The sequence below is a fragment of the Eriocheir sinensis genome, chromosome 40 (genome assembly GCF_024679095.1).
Source record: "Eriocheir sinensis breed Jianghai 21 chromosome 40, ASM2467909v1, whole genome shotgun sequence".
NCBI lineage: Eukaryota > Metazoa > Arthropoda > Malacostraca > Decapoda > Varunidae > Eriocheir > Eriocheir sinensis.
The window spans coordinates 13,696,699-13,716,944 of record NC_066548.1 but is presented as its reverse complement, the minus strand read 5'-3'; the positions used below and the strand labels follow the sequence as shown (position 1 = coordinate 13,716,944).

The 20,246-nt window shown below is 47.2% G+C and overlaps 1 protein-coding gene across 30 annotated transcripts in view; it reads left to right on the top strand.

Annotated features, from left to right (window-relative positions):
- Positions 1 to 20,246, top strand: part of LOC127009387 (arylsulfatase B-like) — a 139,383-nt gene that overhangs the window by 84,472 nt on the left and 34,665 nt on the right. For 5 of the 30 annotated variants that reach the window (XM_050882439.1, XM_050882434.1, XM_050882440.1 and 2 more), the window contains exon 4: positions 9,376 to 9,602. The exons of 22 other annotated variants lie outside the window; for them this stretch is intronic. In XM_050882439.1, the coding sequence (XP_050738396.1) occupies positions 9,376 to 9,602 (227 nt within the window). Of the gene's footprint in view, positions 1 to 9,375; positions 9,603 to 17,560; positions 17,788 to 20,246 lie in introns of all 30 variants that reach the window. 3 more of the 30 variants (XM_050882426.1, XM_050882438.1, XM_050882445.1) reach the window with 2 other exon arrangements.

Here is a 20,246-nt window from a genome sequence, read left to right as displayed (position 1 = left end):
TAAAGGGCCTGCATATTCCAAAATCCAAAAAAATCCGAAATCTGCAACACTCTCGGTTCCAGGGATCTCAGATAAGGGATTCTCAACCTGTACTAGATTCCATTGGTGTGGTGTCTAAATGGAAGTACATATGTGGTTGACCTCATCCCGATGTTTGCGTGAGAGCGCTGGCCTCATCCAACAAAATATGGAAGATGAAGCTCTATTTCTGTTCATCATAATAGAATTAGCAGGCTTGCTTATTTTTGTCAGGTTTTGAGTTCTGTAGATTCTTCTCACTATCTGAGGAAAACATGTAGCCAACACGATAAAGCTCAGTTTTCAGTCAGATTCCACAGTGTGTACAAAGGCTTAGTTTCCTGTCAGACTCCACAGTATTTAAAAGTGGTTTGTTGTCTTCATCATGTTGGGAGGACAAATGAGAGTAAAAAGGAAAGTGACTAAGGGGGTGGAAGAGAAAGCAAAGGAAGATTGGTGGTAAGAGGGAAGATTAGGGCGAGATAAAACTGAGGGAGGAAAATAGTCTACTACTTCTGCAGTTACTTCCCTACTACTAACAACAATAGGATAATGATATTTATAATAATAATGATAATAATTATAGTAATAATAATAATAATGATATGTATAATGATAAAAATACTAATAACAATAACAATAGGGTAATTATGATATTGTAACGAAAATAGTAGGGGGTGGCGGCCCTTGGGGCCTGCTTTCGTCACAATTAAGGGATCGGGGCCTTGAAGAGAACAGGAAGGGCTGAGGGAAACACGTTTTCTGGTAGCTGGTTTATTGGCTTCCCCACAATAGCCAACACGCCCAGACACACTCGTCGAGTCCCCGCCTTCTCAGCGCCTTGCAGCTCTGTTAGGGGCGCCGAGTACCGTCCCTATCCGCTCGCGGGGCTCGCTGTGCTGGCGTCCTTGCGTTCCTCAGGGCGCTCAGCGTAATCCAATGGGACCCGGGAACCACAGAGCCGTGCATTAAGAGGTCAGCTAACTCGGTGTGGTCAGCTCAGAGGCACTGGGTGGACTGACTCTGAGGCAACCAGGCGGTGGAGACGTCAGCTTGGCCCTGGTTCGCTGAGGCCTACGTGGCGGGTCGGTGAGGAGGGTGAAGCATGGCGGTCCGTCCCCGTGAACCACCATTCGGGTGCGGGTTCGCTCATGTCCACGTAACACTGTCCCCTCCTGCGAAAGAAGTGGCGCCCTCGCCGCGCCAGTATTAAACAAGCAAAGACATATTTACACAGTGCTACCACACAATAGTTTTACATTCACGGCTAATCCTCCTCCTCAAGGAGAAAGTCGTCGAATCTCTAAGGCCTCCTCCTCTGTCCCTGGGGCCGCGGCGCAGACCCCCCTCCAACAGGTGGGTTCTTGTCTATCGAGACCTCTTCCGCCTCAGGTGCCATGTCGCCGTCGTCCGAAGATGGAGACATGTCCTCCCTCTCAGCATCGCAGTCCACTCCTGGTGTGTGGTCCGGGAGGCTCATGATGTCGTCATCTCCATGTTCGGACGAGGTGTCGTCCAGCTCCTGCTCCGGACCCCAGGTGTACCGCCCTGGGCCGTGGTAGCGCCACCTTTGGCTGGCCACGTGTCCCGCGGCGAATCTGGTAAGTCACCTCAGATACCCGTTCGACGACGATGTAGGGGCCCTCCCAAGGACTCTGGAGCTTGGGCGAGAGACCCTTCCTCTTCCTTGGGTTGTGAAGCCACACCTGATCACCCTCTGCATGACCAGTGACTCTGGAACCACGGTCGTAGTGGCGTCACATTGCCTCGGCGGCGAAGTGCATGTTCTCCCACACTTGGTGGTGAGTCTCTGCTAATCGTTCTTGTAAGGCCATGGCGTATGTTGTTCTTACTGTAGGTGATTCCTCATCTGGCGGATGACCAGTGACGAGGTCCACAGGGAGGTGGCCTCATGCTCTGCGGAGCGATAGGCCATCAGCAGCAGCGGCAACTTCCTGTCCCACTCAGTCTGGCCATCCCTGCAGAACGTTGCAAGCTCCTGAGCAAGGGTGCGGTTGAACCGTTCTACCAGCCCGTCCAACTGCGGCCACAAAGGTGTAATCCTAGTCTTCCTTGAGCCCAGAAGCTTGCAGCACTCTAGAAATACTCCTGCCTCAAACTCGCAGCCCTGGTCGGAATGGAGCTCTCCCGGAACGCCGAATCTCGAGAAGAACTGCTCGACCAGCACTTCGGCGACGGTGGTGGCTTTGTGGTTGGGCAGGGCATAAGCTTCAGGCCACTTCGTGAAGTAGTCCATGGCAACACAGATAAAATGGTTGCCTGCAGCTGTTGTCGGGAGTGGTCCAACGATATCGACGGCCACTCGCTCCATGGGGGCCCCCACCTACATCCGGGACCCTTTTTGGCGCTGCAGGTGTCGCAAGCCCGGCACCACTCTTCCACCTCCTGGCGTAACCCTGCCCAGTAAAATCGCTGCCGCAGTCTGCCGAGCGTCTTCTTCACGCCCAAGTGTCCACTGGTGATGTTGTTGTGGGCTTCCCACATCAGCCTCGCCCACATGACCTTCGGAACAACGGTCTGCCAAAACCGTATTTGCCTGTCTGGCATCAACCATCGCTTAAGCATCACTCCCCCACCCAGGGCGAGGGTGTCCCACTGCTCCCAGTAGTGCTTCGCGGCGGGGCTCAGTGTTGCTACCTCCCCCCATGGTGGTCTGGCCACGCCTGACTCAAGCATCCTCACGATGGGGCCGATGTCCAGGTCTTTCCGCTGGGCCTCCTGCCATCCATCTTCGCTGTTGGACGAGTCCACGGACACCACTGTTCGTTGGCATTCCACTGGCTCCTTACCACTACAGTGACGGCATTCTGGTCCACACGGGCGCCGGCTGAGGCTGTCAGCGTTGATGTGTGCCTTACCCGGGCGGTGCACCACGTGGTAGTTGTGCTGCTCCAACTTTCCGAGCTAACGTGCCAGCTGGCCCTCATGGTTCCTCAGTGTTTTCAGCCACCGTAGGGCTGCGTGGTCTGTCCTCATGGTGAACGGGGCACCATAGAAGTAAGAGTGAAAGTGGTCCAGGCTTCTAACCACAGCCAGCAGCTCCTTCCTTGTGACGCAGTAGTTGCGCTCAGGCGCGCTAAACTTCTGGCTGTAGTATGCCACCACCTGCTCTTGTCCGTCCTTCTCCTGGGAGAGCACAGCACCAATTCCCTCGGCGCTAGTGTCGCAGTCCAACAGGTAAGGGAAGCGAGGATCTGGGTACGGTAGCACAGGGGCGCCTGTCAGTGCCTCCTTTAGTCATTCGAAGGCTGTTTGACACTCCGGGTCCCAGCGGAACACCGCCCCATCTCGTGTTAGCTGGTGCAGGGGAGTGGCAGTGGTAGCGAAGCTCTGCACAAAGCGCCTGTAGTTGGTGCAGAGTCCCAGAAAGCTCCGTACTTCCTTCACTGTCCTTGGCACCGGCCAATCCCTCACAGCTGCTACCTTCTGAGGGTCCGGCCTGACTCCATCTTGGCCGACAGTGTGCCCAAAAAACGGCACCTCCTGCTGGAAAAGCAGGGAGCACGTCTTAGGGCTGAGCTTCAGGTTAGCCACCCTGAACCGCAGGAACACTTCCTCCAACCGCTCCAACTCTTCCTCGAACGTGGTCCCGTACACAGTCACATCGTCCAAATAGACTAGGGCGGTCTTCCACTGGAGCCCATCTAGCACCCTTTCCATCAGTCGCTCGAAGGTTGCAGGGGCGGTGCACAGGCCGAATGTCATCACCTTAAACTGCCACAGGCTCTGCCTGGTGGAGAACGCCGTCTTACCCTTGTCTTCCTCAGCTGCCTCTATCTGGTGGTATCCTGACTTCAGGTCCAGGGTAGAGAACCACCTGGCTCCGACCAGTGTGTCCAGGGTGTTGTTAGTCCGAGGCAGGGGGTAGGAGTCCTTGACTGTGACGTCGTTAAGTGCACGGTGGTCCACGCAGCATCTTGTCGTTCCGTCCTTCTTCCTCACCAGGACTACCGCTGACGACCACGGGCTGCTGGAGCGCTCCACTACTCCCTGTTCGATGAGTTCACCTACCGCCTTCTCCATCTCTGCGCGACGGGAAGGGGCGATTCTCCGCGGGGGGTGCTTGATTGGGCGACTGTTACCAGTGTCGATGCGATGCTTGGCCAGGTCGGACCGTCCCAAGTCTCTGTATCCTGTCGAGAATACGTCAGCATAAGAGATGAGCAGTTCCCTCAGCTGGTTTGCTTGCCTCTGACCCAGACATTCAGAGCTCCTCCCCAGCAGTTCCTGGAGGTGCTCGGGCACGTCACCACTAGCAGCCCTCGCCACTGACCTATCATCCGCAGTCTCCCGCGCCCGTTCCACCTCCTCGTACGTTCCCAGTGCTGTTCCTGCCTGGATATGATGCTCACTATCCGAAGGGTTAGCCACCAACACCGTAACCTCGTCCTTATCCCACTGAACCAAGGTCCTGCTGACCACCAGACCGCCCTGCAGCTGTTCGGCGGGTGGCAGCCCCACTAGGCCGTCCCCGCTCACCATCCTCCGGCTCAGTCTGCATCTTACACGCATCTCCAACCTCGAGGGGACGCTTACTGCTCTGGCTGCTACCACCTGGGCAGGGCTACTTGACTCGAGCAGGGGCACCACGACGTTCCTGATCCTCATGGTCATGTCTCCGAAGTTGACCCGTGCCCAGCTCTTTTTGAGGTAGTCCAGGCCCAGAGGAGTCCTCAATATCTGCCATGTACACAGGCAATCGCTTCACCTCTTCTCCGATGGCGATCTGGGGCTCCACCAGTCCTCACAGCTCGGCACAGTGGCCGGTAGCGCCACACAGGCGCTGTACCGCCGCAGGAGGATTTGGTGCCGCCATCACATCCGGCCAGAGGAACGTTCGCTCCGCCCCGGTGTCTACTGTGAGCCGACAGGGTACTCCGTTCACGGCTCCCTCGACCTGTACGCTGCGGGCGGCTGTGGTACGGCATCTTAGAAAGACTGGGGCCTGGATGGGGATAGCTGGCACCGGCCCCCACCGCCCAGCCATCCTCTATTTCCCGGTGACGCCGAATCATCCTCAGGTCCAGCCCGTGGGCTAGACCGGGCAGGTTGTGCCGGCTGGCTACACCCTCGGCAGACACCTTGGCCCGCACCAGTGCTCTGTCGCTCACTAGAAGACGAGCAGTTGGCAGTAGGGCAGTTCCTCCACACGTGCCCCGCACGACGACAATCCCAGCACTCTCCGGGGAAGCTTCACGTGACGGTCCCCTCCCCTCGAGACTTCACATGTCCTCTCTGTGCTCGGAAATCCTCCCTCGCTTGGTCGACCCTGGGCTTCACGAGGCTTGACTAGACGAATGACTCGAACTCCAGGGCCTGAGCTAACGCTTCCTGAAGGTCGCCGACGTGAGCTTGTTTCACGTATACCTGCAGCAGCTGGTCATTCAATGCGTCCACAAACTGGTCTCGCAACAAAATTGCGAGGAGGTCTTCTGTGGCCGCCAGATAGGCCTTCCTGACCAAGTTTTCCAAGTCCTGGGCTAGCTGCTGCAGCGTCTCGTCCTGGACACGAACCCTGGCCCAGAACCTTGCCCGGAACACCTCCGCTTGGTGTTGTTGGCCGTACCGTCGTTCTAGTGCCGCCACGATGCTGGAGTACGAAGAGCACTGGGCAGGTGTAAGCTGGCTCAGGACCTCCACGGCGGGACCCTTCAGGCTCGATGCAAGCTGCACAGCCTCCTCCCATGGACTCCAGCCTTGAGCCTCTGCCATTAGCTCAAACTGAGCGAGGTAAACCTCTAGAGAGACCTGCCCGTCGAAATCCTGGGGCTTGCGTCGACCTGCCGTCTCCTGGCGGGGAACCACGGAGGGAGACATGGGAGGAGAGCATGTAGGAGTGGCGGGATGGGTACAGGACGGATCTAGGGCACATCCTGGGGCGTCCCTCTAACTAATTGTCCCGCTAACCTCTCCTTGACAGCGTGGCGTCCGCCTGCCTGCCTCTCCGTCGTCACGGTCATCAGCATGAGGAGAGTCACTTCCCTCGGGTTGTGCCTTGTCTCTGTTGTCAGGTGCCCCCACCTTCCGCCCACCGTCTATCCATTCCTCCAATGCGGCTACCGCACCACTGAATCCCGCAACCACAGTGTCTAGCTGGCTCGTCACCTGATCTCAGAAGTCCTTTTCTATCTTAACCACCTCCTTCATCACTTCGCTCTTCACTTTCCGACAGCAGTCCTCGGTGAACTGTCTGGTCTCCTCCCTGAGGTCGCCTAAGCCACTTAGAAACACGTCCTTAAACTCACTAATGGCTTGGGCCTGAACCTGTTGGCCCTCTGAGAGAGCTTGTCTCGTTTGAGCCTCTAACTGCCGAGCTTGACCTTGGAACTGCTGGTTCAACACCTCCACCAAGTCCGCTAGCATTGGCGTGCCTCCCGCTGCTGCCGGGGTAGTCATCTTGCCAAGTTCTCCACTGCGCAGTCAAGGTAGCCTTTCCCACAACCTCGCCGTCTCTCCAAAAGCCACGAATCCCACTCCTGACACCAGTGTAACGGAAAGAGTAGGGGTGGGGCCCCTTGGGGCCTGCTTTCGTCACAACTAAGGGAGCGGGGCCTTGAAAAGAACAGGAAGGGCTGAGGGAAACACGTTTTCTGGTAGCTGGTTTATTGGCTTCCCCACAATAGCCGACATGCCCAGACACACTCGTCAAGTCCCCGTCTTCTCAGCGCCTTGCAGCTCCGTTAGGGGCGCCGAGTACCGTCCCCATCCACTCGCGGGGCTCGCTGTGCTTGCGTCCTTGCGTTCCTCAGGGCGCTCAGCGTAATCCAATGGGCCCCGGGAACCGCAGAGCCGTGCGTGGAGGTCAGCTTACTTGGTGTGGTCAGCTTAGAGGCACTGGGTGGACTGACTCTGAGGCAGCCAGGCAGTGGAGACGTCAGCTTGGCCCTGGTTCGCTGAGGCCTACGTGGCGGGTTGGTGAGGAGGGTGAAGCGTGGCGGTCCGTCCCCATGAACCACCATTCGGGTGCGGGTTCGCTCGTGTCCGCGTAACAATGTCATTATTATGATCTATATAATAACAAAAATATGAGTAAGACTATTTAATAACTAAAATGTAGTGTATATGCCTGATGTGAGGAGCCCAAGTCCTGACTGGGCACACACATGTAAACATATGTTAATCAGTCATGTTCTCAGCAGTGCAAAAAATATGTTGTTTCATCACCTCACTGTGATGAAACAATGACACTTAGGAAGTTAGATGTCTTTGCTTATTGCAGAAGAAGCATTCAAGTAAACAATGACATGTTTCATATTTGTACTGCTTCAGTGCTTTTTATGTAATTTGAAGTGGAAAACACTTCAAATTGGAAAAGTCAGCACAATTAGATTGGAGGCCTTATTGACGTAACTGAATTGTTGACTTATGAGAGTTGCCTGCTCCCTCATAAAAAGATTACACTTGTCATGTTTGTGCACAGGAATAAGGTCCAATCCAAGCATAGGGAGGCCCTTTTTGCGGGATATAGAGGCACTACTAATATGCAACTTTTCTTGAGCAGACATAGTGACACATCATTGTCTCTTAAAGCACTTGAAAAATGAGTTATACTCATCACAGTCACAAGTACATAATTAAAGGTAAATGTGCTGTGTATGTTACGTAACAGGAGCAAGACTTAGAAAGTGACTATTCCCCCCCCTGATGTAGCTCTGTAGGGCAGTGGTTAATACACTCATATTACAATGGAGAGGTCTGGTGTTTGATTCACGGGCATAGTGGAGACAGATGATGTCTCCATGATCCCTGTCCTCCGAGCAGTGAAGTGATCCTGGGTGTCACTGTGGGATTGTTGTCCTGCCTCCCAGATGTGTGTGGGTGTGATGATGGGTTCCAGCATCACCTGAGCTCCATGTTCATCTGGAGAGGGTCTAGCTGGCCTTTTTGTTCCTGTTTTTGTTTTTTGCCTGTGAGCTGCCTCCCTTGTACTGGCTGGGACTATGAGTTAGTGTGTGATTAGACCATGGTGAATTACACAATTTCTTTCTGTGGTTTTCTCTCTTGATAGTTTGAAATTCTACATTCTAAACTTAGTTTATTAGATGATGGTATGAATACACTGTGATGGAGAAGTGCAGGTACTTCTCATTTTATCGGGTTTAAAATATGTACGCAAACTTGGTTTAATGGCAGTATTTTTATTAATTACATGATTTCCTCAGAATAATGCGATGTGACTCGAATCAATATTTGTAGCAGGAGTCTAGTTCTCAGAGTGGCCACCAGATTCCAGGGCTGCATTCAGTGGACCCATTAGCTGCACAATTCCCTGCAGGTGGGGAGGGGAGCCAAACTGGACAGTGGATCAGCTGAGCACAACAAAAAATGCATCTCCCACAACAACTCCCTCACAATATTCCCACAGCAGCTCTTACAGGCAACCCTTTACTGGAAACAGGCCAAGTGGTCAGCGTGTGGGTGTGGGGAGCCCATGGACCTAGGTTAGAGTCCCACCAAAACAAGCTGATTTTCTCAAACCATCACCAAGTGGTGGAAGATTACTCACATGCTGCCCAGATCTTCAAACAACCTTAACATCAGCAACTTCGGTCAAGAGGAGCACCAGGGGGCAGCAAGGGCCAAGCAAGAGTCAAATATCATGCCATTATAAATAACATTCGCCTGACCCTCTAACGGGCTGGGGTCATCAAAGAGACCCCTCAAGAAAGCCTACTGGCACTACAGGCAGCACACCTAAAAAAAGGGGGGGAGAAGAGGTGACACTGGCCACGCTTGTTTAACTACATCTCCTTTGTTTACAACCCCCCCCACCCCCCCACCCCCCTCACCATCACAACCCCCAGTGTTACGACTTTGTAGGATATTTGTCTGACGCTGCCATCTTGGCACAACTTGTAAGCACTGTTTCTTAATGTTGCACAATATTGCATGGCTAATGGGTCAATTGATTGCAGGGTAGGTGTTTTCCTCCACTTCCCAAGCTGTTTGGGTGGTTTGGGGCTACTTTTATAAGAACATAAGAACATAGGGAAACTGCAAGAGGCCGAGTGGCCTACACAGGTCAGCTCCAGAATCCCCCCCACTACTCACGATGGGTGAGGTGTAGTTTCAGGGGCTACAGGTAGAGGCTTGATCCTCGTTTACTTTCGGTACGGGCATACGCTCCAGTACCCTGTCTCCTTTCTGCACTCACACTTCACTGCAAGGAAGGGCTGCTGAGGAGTTGACAACTCTGACCTGCACCATGTTTATATTACCGTATGCTAAATTTACGATGCACAAACTCACCAGGAATACAGTACTCGCATAATCGAGAAATACCTGTACTGTCCACAAATATTCTTACATAACTAATAAAAATACTTTTCTTTGTAGGACTAAACCATGATGTTATATATGGACCCCAACCCTATGGGATTCCTCTTGGGATGCAGCTTCTTCCTCAATACCTGCAAAAAATGGGTTTTGCCACTCACATGGTGGGCAAGTGGCATCTAGGGATGGCCATTCAAGAGCTCACTCCCACAAGGCGGGGATTCACTTCTCACTTTGGTTACTGGACAGGACACCAGGATTACTATGACCACATGTCTCAGCCATCGGTAGGGCCAGCTTGCAGTCCTGGTGTGTGTGTGTGTGTGTGTGTGTGTGTGCTTGCATGTGTGTGTCACAACAACCCTCAATGGAACTGATTGAATATAAACAGATGAGGAGCCTCATCAAAGGCTTGTATGGAAACTCCAATTTATGGGAGGAATTAAAGGAAACTGAATAAGATGCATGGAAGACTTCTTAGTAGAAAGAGAAATGAAGGCATAGCTGAAAGGAAAGTAGTACTCTACTAGGAGAGGTGTTCAGTGGAGTTCAACAAGGTTCAAAGTTGCAGTAATAAGGTTTCTAATTCAAATGACCATATCACCAATAGGAAGCTAACATTAAGAAGACACAGTATTAGTATATAAGAAGAGAGGTGATAAGGATGAAAGAAATATTAGTTTCCCTACAAAGCAATCAATGGATAGAATGTTTTACCTGGCCAATTCATGTGTATCAAGGGAATAAGCAAGTTGAGGAACTTATAAGATAAAATAAGTTGAAAAACAGGACATCACAGGCTTGATTCACACATGTGAAAATAAAAAATGGGTAAGAACATAAATCCACACACACTTGGCACGGCCAAGATGGCGGACGGACACAGCTGACCTCCTGACGCATCTTCATAATACCATCAAGCTGCGTGGGAACTAAACCCCAGACGTGGAAATTAAGGTGGGAGCCGTGCTAGGTGGTTATCGTGCTGTCCTGAAGTATTAAAAGGCTGAGAACAGTGAATAACACTGAATAATGAGCGAGAAGAAGGCGGGGGCGACAGCATCGTCACCACCGCCGGGTTTGTTTACACTGGTAAGCAGGGGAGCCAGGACAAGGAACAATGATTTTGAAGGTTTCTCGGAAGACGTGGATAAGCACAGAGACTGAGACATTATGTTGAGAAGGAGACTTATGGACTTGGAAAGGGAGATGAAGGAAATGAAGGACAGAATGGGGACATTGGAGAAAGAGGTTGACATCCTAAAGATGGAGAAAAATGTATGGAAAAATGCATACAATGACCTGCACAAGCAGGTAACATTGAATGAGAAGAAGACAGAGGATACAGAGGAATTAAAGGAAATGCATAAAGTCTGGATGGAGGAACAAGAAAAGGAGAATGTTAGCTTTAAGAAAATTGTGGAGGAGCAAGTCAAGGCTAAGGATGAAGCTATAACTGAAAAGGTGATCAAGGTGATAAAAGAAAAACCAGAAATAGTGAGGGACATGGTTGAAAAAAAGAAGTCTGTAGTAGTGGTGGGCATTAATGAAGAGCACATGCCGATCAAATATACAAGGGAAAAGAAAGAAAGGAAGGCAGTGGAGCAAGTAATTGAAGCAATTCAGGAAGAAGTCATGAGCTGGTAGGGTAGATCAAAGAAGTATTCAGGCTTGGAAAGTATGAAGAAGGAGCCCAATGACCAGTAAAAATTAGATTTAGGTCTCAAGCTGGTGTGGAAGAAGTGGTGGGAAAGTCATGGAAGTGAGCAAGAACAGAGACCTACAAAAAAGTCTGGGTAAGAAAGGACAGAAGTGTGGAGGAAAGGAACACGATAAGAGACTTGAAGAATCAAGCCAACGAAAAGAATGAAGCAAGGTCGGAAGAGGAGAAAAAGAACTTTTCAGGAGAGTGATAGACATGGACCTAAGGAAGTGGTACAGAAGGGAAGAGGAGAGAGCCTGAAGGTGGCATTCAATAATGTGAATGGGTTAATATCGTCAATGCTAGAAATAGGAGATTACCTGAGTAAGGAAAACCAGATGTTATGGGGATTACGGAAACAAAATTGACTGGTAGTATAGATGCATTTAACTTAGGGGATGGTAAATATAATATATGGATGAGAAATAGAGAAAATAAACAAGGAGGAGGAGTGATGCTATTGTTGAAAAAAGAATGGACAGTGAAGGGTGTCACCTTTGGCGAAGGGGGAGCGGAGGTCTTGAGTGTGGGAATAAGACTGCAAAGGGGAGGATGCAGAAATATCCTAGTGGTGTATGTCCCTCCAAAAAATAATTCATGGACAGAAGAATTGTACAAGAAGAAGCTGGAAGATACATTGGATTGCCTAAGGAGATTGCTGGAGGAGAAGATTCTGATAATGGGAGATTTTAATTGTAAGGAAGTGTCATGGGAAAACTGGTCAACGGAAGGAAGTGAAGCTTCATGGGGGAACAAGGTTTTGGAATTGGTTATAGATAACGTCCTCACACAGTGGGTAGAGGAAAATACAAGATTCAGAGGAGAAGACGAGCCATCTAGATTGGACTTGATAATCACCAGGGAGCCAGATATCATAGAGGAGATGAACTATAAGAGCCCTATAGGGAAGAGCAACCACATATTTATTGAGTACATATTACGAGAAGGAGGTAAAATAATCAGGAATGAGGACTACAGGAAAGAATGGTTTGACTTTAATAAGGCAAATTTTGAACACCTTGGGAAACATTTTGAGGAAGCACAATGGGATACTTTTTTTGAGGCTGATAATGTGGAGGAAAAATGGGCTATCTTTCTACGGATTTACAACGAAGGAGTAGAAAAGTGGGTACCAAGGATGAAAGAAGGGCAGAAATCAAGAGAAGAGTGGTATAATAGAAAGTGTGTAGATGCCAAGCAGGATAAGGAGAAGGCATGGAACAAATGGAGAAAAAATAGGAGGATGGATCTGTGGAATGAGTACAAAAGGAAGAGGAATGCTTATGTCAAAGTAAAAAGAGAAGAAAAAAGGAATTTTGAGAAAAATATTGTAGATAAGTGCAAAGACCAGCCAAAACTGTTTTATAAGTTCATAAATGGAAAGTTGAAAAATAGAGATGAGATTCAGAAAGTTAAAGTTAATGGTGAAACTTTTGATAGTATAAGTGAAATAGTAGAAGTGATGAATAATTGTTTCCAAACAGTGTTCACAAGGGAGAGTGAGTTTGAAGGTTTAGATGCAGTGCCAGGGATTAGAGTGGGTCTGGAGAGAATACAAACATCAGCAGATGAAGTTAGAAAATTATTGGAAGAATTGGATGGGAGGAAATCAGCAGAACTGGATGGTATATTGAATTGGGTGCTAAAAGAGTGTAACCAGCAAATAGCTGAAAAGTTGAGCAACTTGATTAATGTCTCACTAGCACAAGGGAAGGTACCAAGAGACTGGAAGAGGGCTAACATCGTCCCAATATATAAAGGAGGAAGTAAGGAAGACCCGTTGAACTATAGGCCAGTGTCATTAACAAGTGTAGTAGCAAAGATGTGTGAGAAAATTATAAAAACAGATGGGTGGAGTATTTAGAAGAAAACAATGTATTAACAAATAGCCAATTCGGATTCAGAGGAGGAAGGTCTTGTGTAACTAATCTAATCAGTTTCTATTCAAGAGTATAATTGATATAATACAGGAAAGAGACAGTTGGGCAGATTGTGTGTATCTGAACTTAAAGAAAGCGTTTGATAAAGTACCACACAAGCAATTAATATGGAAACTTAATCATGTTGGAGGTCTGGGTGGTTCAATATTGGATTGGATTATGGACTTTTTGACGAAGAGAGAAATGAGAACAGTAATTAGGAATAATAAATCAAGCTGGATGGAAGTGACTAGTGGAGTCCCCCAAGGATCGGTGTTGGCTCCAATTATGTTTGTAATATATATTAATGACGTGACAGAAGGGGTGACAAGCTATATGAATATGTTTGCTGATGATGCTAAAATAATGAGGAGGGTGGCTAATGAAGAAGACTGTGTAGCCCTGAGCCAAGATCTCGATAGAATAAGCGAATGGTCACGCAAATGGGAAATGACATTCAATACAGAGAAGTGTAGCATGATGGAGTTTGGTAAGAGCAGTAGATGAATATCGGGGAACTACTCTCTTGAGTAATGAAAGAATCATGAAAAAAACTGAAGAAAAAAATCTGGGAGTGATCATAACAGACAAGTTATCCTTTGGAAAACATATAGACCGGATAACTGGGGAAACATACAATCTTCTTAGAAACATAAAAGCAGCATTTCATATTTAGATGAAGAAATGGTGAAGAATCTAATAACATCGATGATACGTCCAAGACTGGAATATGCAGCATTAGTGTGGTCACTTAGATTGAAGAAAGAAATTAGAAAGTTGGAAAGAATACAAAGAGCAGCCACTAAATTACCGGAAACTCTGAGAGAACGTACTTATGAAGAAAGACTGGAGAAATTGGGACTAACAACACTGGAGAGAAGAAGAGAGAGAGGGGACCTAATAGCATTGTACAGGATACAAGAGGGATTGGAGAACTTGGACAGGGAAGACCTAGTGGTACCTGACAGAAGTGTGACAAGAGGCAATGGTAAGAAATTGAAGAAGAGCGACTGTAGGAGAGACATCAAGAAATATAGTTTTCCATACAGAAGCATAACAACATGGAACGGACTTGACAAGGAGATTGTGTGTGCAAAAACGATTCATGAATTTGAAGCCAAACTGGATAATAAGCGTTATGGAGACGGGACAGCACGAGCCTAGTATGGCTCTTTTCCTGTATTTCACAACTACAGTACCTTCTCGAGTTTCGCAATCCTCGAGTTTAGCGCTTAGTCCTAAATTCTTACCATCACGACTTTCGCACATTACCGCCACGAGTTTCGTGCTGCTTTGACATGTACAGGTCACGTCTACCTACCGTTGGCATCATGCGTGCTGCCTTAAAAGGCGGTGTCCAACCATTGGGGCTATGGGCAACCGCAGTTGCCCGTATGTCCAACCGGGAGCAAGTTGTTGGTTGTCCTTATGAATGGAAAACGGTTGTGAGTACGAGTATGGATACGTGGGTGCCGAACGGCTGCATGTAAACAAACAGACGACGGCAGTGGCTGAGGAGTGAGGAGCAGTGGAAGATGGCCCACCAATAGATTCATAAAATGGACTGGCAGAGCTGCTTTGCTTACTACTTGATTAACAAGATAAGAGAACACCCCGTGCTGTGGAACCACAGTCCAAAAATCTTTTTATCAAGTCTGTGAAAATTGTAGATCTGGTGTTGTTTTCCTTTTCTTCTTCTTCTTCTTTTGACTTGTAATGCATGGCAGCAACGGTGAAAAGTAATAGTGAAAAATTGCAAAAGGGCATAGAAAAGCAAAATCAGGGAAAGAAAAGGACAGAAAAACACACACATATATATATATATATATATATATATATATATATATATATATATATATATATATATATATATATATATATATATATATATATATATATATATATTGGACAACAATTAACATCCACCAGTTGCTCATCCGTAGATTTTCCGCACTGGGCTGGCATGATTTTCCACCAAATTTAGTGGAGAACCCACTCAATTGGCAATGCTGTGTTGTGAGAAATATTGTTGGAACACTCTCATATGCAGGAGATTTGAGTGTGGCTGGAGCTCGCAGCGAGCATTTAGCACCACCAGCAAATACGCCTAACGCTCACTGCGAGCGTTTAGCCATGAAAGGGTTAAGGCAGCATGCGTGACGCCGATGGTAAGTAGACGTGACCCGTACATGTCAAAGCGCAAAAGTCAGGATGGTAAGAATTTAGGACTAACCACGAAAGCGCGAAACTCGAGAGGGTACTGTAGTCACAAGATTCTGGCCATCTCCCTTGCTCTCGCTTACCTTAGCAAGTTCTGCTTGAACAAAAACAGTGGCACGCCAGCCCTCCGTGGGCGAGCAGCCAGGTGGCCCTTCTGCAGCGGCGAGATTGACCCGCCTGGTCATCCTCGCTTTGGGCTCCCCCTCTGCAGTCAAGTTGACTGGTCGGTTGCTCGCCCGTGTACTGCTACGGGCTGCTACTGGGCGCCTGCCCAGGGGGCCCGTGCCTCTGTCGCTGCTCGACAGCTGTTACTCATGTCTGTGGCGGCAGCGGGGGCATCCCTACCCCCGTCACGAGTTTTTAATTACTTGTTCCCCCTTACAGGGCTGCCTTTGGGACAAAGGCCCTGTCCCCTATTAAGGGGTAAATCTTTAAAGGAGGGAAGAACAAAAACAAGAAATTTATGAAGGTGGGAGGTGTTTTATCGGATGAGATGAAGGACTTTTGAGGACTGCTTCCAGTTGGTTTTAAAATGTAGATGGAGCCTGTGATAGGAGTGAGGCAGTGGCAGATAGATGAAGTTAAGTGGACACATATGAGGGGTTGAAAAAGCAGAAGGAAATAGATGTGAGAAAGGCAGTGGGACCAGATGGTGTGTCAGCTGTGATCACAAAGGGAAAAATTTTATGGGAATGCATATTGGAGCTATTTCTTTACCAGTTAGGGTTGACCCTTGGGCTCTCACAGGGTTTTAACCGTACCTTCTTTTTGGTTATCTTGCTTGTTTTGAAAGGTGAATTGTTTCCATGTCATATACATTTTTTCTCAAATATCCCTCACATGTCTCTGAGCTTTAGAGGAGAATGAGGTATATTCCAGAGTTGCCAACTAGCAAGTATTGGGTCACAGGGACCACAAATCTTGAACTATTCTTTCAATTATTGTAAATTACCTGTGTTTCTCTGGGGCTTGTAACAATTACACTCCAATACAATAAGTACCACTATTGTTAATAAAAATGTAGCTGATCATTCTCGTTGTTTTATTTATTGGTAAACGAGAAAAATATAAATGCCGTCCGGCAGCCTTTCCTCATCCAAAATCGTTCTTCCATGAAAGCCCTGCGAAATCAAGCAGAAATGAGATTTAAAAAAATATTATTTACATTATATTATATGCTGAGTACCTGCTTTGGGTGCATCAGTGTCACCTTCAGCAAAATTCATCAAAAACCTTAGGGCGTCAGGCATCTCGACAACCCTCTCCTTCACAACAATAAAAAGGCAGGTGTTTGTGGCTCAGTGAGGTCACCGGCTTCTGCTCCCAGCATATCATACTCCACCCTCAGCTGACTGCTGGTTGTTGTGTGAGATGAACCAAGACCTTGGGTGGACGCCTGCCGCTACCAGGAGCATGGGCAGGTCAGAGATGATGGCATTTAAAGCCAGGAGTTGTGGGTGGAGGGAAACACTATTGGATTGAAGCCAATGTCACACATGGACAAAAAACAAAGGCTGCTCTCTTTCTGCCGAGATGCCTAGCGCCCAGATGTTTTGACAAATTTCGCGGAAGGCGACTGATGCACCCAAAGCAGGTACTCAGAATATAATGTAATGTAAACAATATTGTTTTAAAAGCTCATTTCTGCTTGATTTCGCAGGGCTTTCCTGTAAGAATGATTTTGGAAGAGGAGAGGCTGCCAGACAGCATATATATTTTCTTTCGTTTACCAATAAATAAAACAACGAGAATGATCAGCTACATTTTTATTAACAATAGTGTCACTTATTATATTGAAGTGTAATTGTTGTAAGTCCCAGAGAAACACAGGTAATTTACCATGATTGAAAGAATAGCTCAAGCTTTGTGGGCCGTGACCCTATTGCTGGTGACACCTGCCAAGAATGAATATACCTTATTTTGTGATTAACAGATAATATAAACCCTAGTGGCTTTAAGTAACTCATACCATATGTTACATACTCGTGGATATTGCGGTAACAGACAAACACATTTTAAAGGGTTTTCAGGGACATGGCCTCCAAAACAGTTAAGTCATGCACCTGATGAGGCTCATACACTAAAACTGAACACATGTCTTCACTTCCTTAGCATGAATAAATATTAGACATTTAATATACATACACCACATCAAGTACTACCTTATGATGGTATATTGTTAATTATTTTTTAAAGTCTGCTGTAGTTTTGTAATGAACTGTCCCTACTTGTAAATCTGAGTCTGGGGCCCAGAGCAGCTGCCATTCTTGCAATGCCATAAGACTGGCCCTGCCCTTAGAACATTCTTCTACCAAATAGGCTATGATGAAAATGTTGGCAAAATTTATGAAGTGTATTTGGTGTATTTTGTTGTATTATCAAAATTGTTTATCTTTTCCACCAGGCATGTATCACTATACAATAGGTGGAGCTCAGCCATATGCTCTAAGCTTGAAAGAAACTCTTCTCTCTGAACACCTGTCAACCCTTGGATATGCTAATCACCTCGTGGGGAAATGGCACTTAGGTTTCTTCAAACAAGACTACACGCCAGTTTTTAGGGGCTTCAATAGCACATTTGGATACTGGACTGGACGAATCGACTATTATGACCATACATCCGATGAAAAAGTATGTTGTATTTTTATCTACAGTTTTTCAACTTTATTGTGCCCAGCCTATGAAATGGGAGCATGGGAAATGATTTATCATCATGGGAAACTGTGGAATAATTTTGTTTTAAGGGTGAGGCTGGCATGAACTTACACATGAACAAAGCCATCTGTGGAGCTTTAGTACTAGATATAGGCAAAGCCATCTGTGGAGCTTTAGTAGCACTGATGCAGGTGTACATTCTTGTGTGGAAGTCATTGTAAAATTAACATTATGTAAGTGACATTGGATTATTATGTTTTGCATGATTCATGTGGCTCAAGTTCTGCTATTCATCAGTTCTGCATGGAATGTGAATTATGCTTTTATAACTTTGCATTTCAGGTTGAGAATCCTTCATCCGAAATTCCAAAATCCGGAAACCTCTAAAAATCTGAAAGTTTTTTTTATGCTGACATGAGTCACATGACGCGTCTCAAATGAAAAATTCCACAGTGATGGGAAGGTTCCACCACATAGAGCTGTTGTGTGTTGCTCAGGGTTGCCAGGTCCGTGGCTTACCTCCCCAATTGGGGCGGCAAACCTACTACTGTGTTGACACCTCGGACGTAAAAACATCTGCCCGCCACCACCATAGGTTTTGGGCAGCTTTTGGGATGGGATTGGTTGGGAACACAGTCCTCAACCTGGCAGCTCTGGTGCTGCTATGCGTTAATTTGTTGTCAGCAGTCGTCACAGTAACACCTTCGCTCATTACTAATGATTACTGCATGTTGTGTGCTCTGTGGTGTAAAGATAGTGTTGAAAATGTCAAAAGAGCCTGCATATTCTGAAATCTGAAAAAATCTGAAATCCGCAACACTTTCGGTCCCAGGGATTTCGGATAAAGGCCTCTCAACCTGTACCTGCTAATCAGGGTTGTTTTGATTTAAATCAAATTATTTAAATTATGATTTAAATCGATTTAAATAAGAGTAAAAAAGTAATGATTTAAGTAAAAATGAAATATATTGCTTGTTAATATATATATATATATATATATATATATATATATATATATATATATATATATATATATATATATATATATATATATATATATATATATACAGTGGAGACTCAATAATCGAACTTAATTCATTCCAAATGGCTGTTTGAGTATCAAAAAGTTCGACTACCGATACCTATAAATCAGGTAATTCGTTCTAACCTTAGCAAAACCTTAAGTTTACAAAAATTTCAATGTAAATTTTTTTATAATTTTGATTTGTACTTACCGTAAGTGAAGGCTGGTGATGGATAACGTAGAAGAGGAGGGGAGAAGGGTGGGGAGGAGGAGGGAGGTTATTCGTCGGAGGACGAGTCACCATCTGGTAACTCGTCTCCTGGTGTGATGTCTCTGTCCACTGCCGCAAATATTTCTTGATCTCTGCAGTGGAGACTCTTTCCTTGCTGTTCCCCTCCTCCTCCCCTGAAGACAGCTCCTCAGTTACCTCCTGCAGCTGTTCCTGGTGAAGTTGACGCAGCTCGTCAGTGGTGAGGTCTTCAGAGTGTGATTGCACCAGCTCCTCCACATCATCACTGTCCACCTCAATGCCTATGGCCCTCCCCAGAGACACAATGTCCTCCACCACAGCAGACTCCTGGACTGAAGGCTCGAATCCCTCAAAATCCTTGGCTGTCACACAGGTCAGCCACAGATTTTTCCAGGCAGACTGCAAGGACCTCACAGAAACTTGACCCCAGGCTTTATCTATAAGCAGTGGAGGATATTGAAGTGATTCTTCCAAAACTCCCTCAGAGTGAGCTCTGTTTCAGAAGTCACCTCAAAACACCTCTCAAAAAGTGCTTTTGTGTAAGCTGGCGATGACATTCTGGTCCATGGGTTGGATCAGTGGCATGGTGTTGGGGGGGAGGAACATCACTTCGATGAATTTATACCCCTTACCCAATTCTTCTTCCACACCTGGAGGGTGTGCAGGGGCATTGTCCATCAACAGGAGGGCCTTGAGTGGTAGATTCTTCTCTATTAGGTATGTCTTCACTGCAGGTGCAAACACCTCCACAAACCACTCCGTGAAGAACTGCCTGGTTGTCCAGGCTTTCTTGTTTGCCCTCCACATCACACTGAGTTTGCTCTTTTGCACACCGTTCTTCTTGAATGGCCTGGGGTTTTCCTAATGGTACACCAGCAGCGATTTAATTTTGCAGTTGCCGCTTGCATTGGCGCACAGAAGCAGGGTTAGCCTGTCTTTCATCGGCTTGTGTCCTGGCAAACACTTCTCTTCCTTTGTTATATAGGTCCTGTTTGGTAGTTTTTTCCAAAACAGGCCTGTCTCATCACAATTAAAGACCTGTTGTGGGCTTAAGCGCTCCTTATCCACAAATTTCTTAAATTCAGGCACAAACTTCTCAGCGGCAACTTTGTCACCACTTGCGGCCTTGCCGTGCCTCACAACAGAATGAATTCCAGTTCT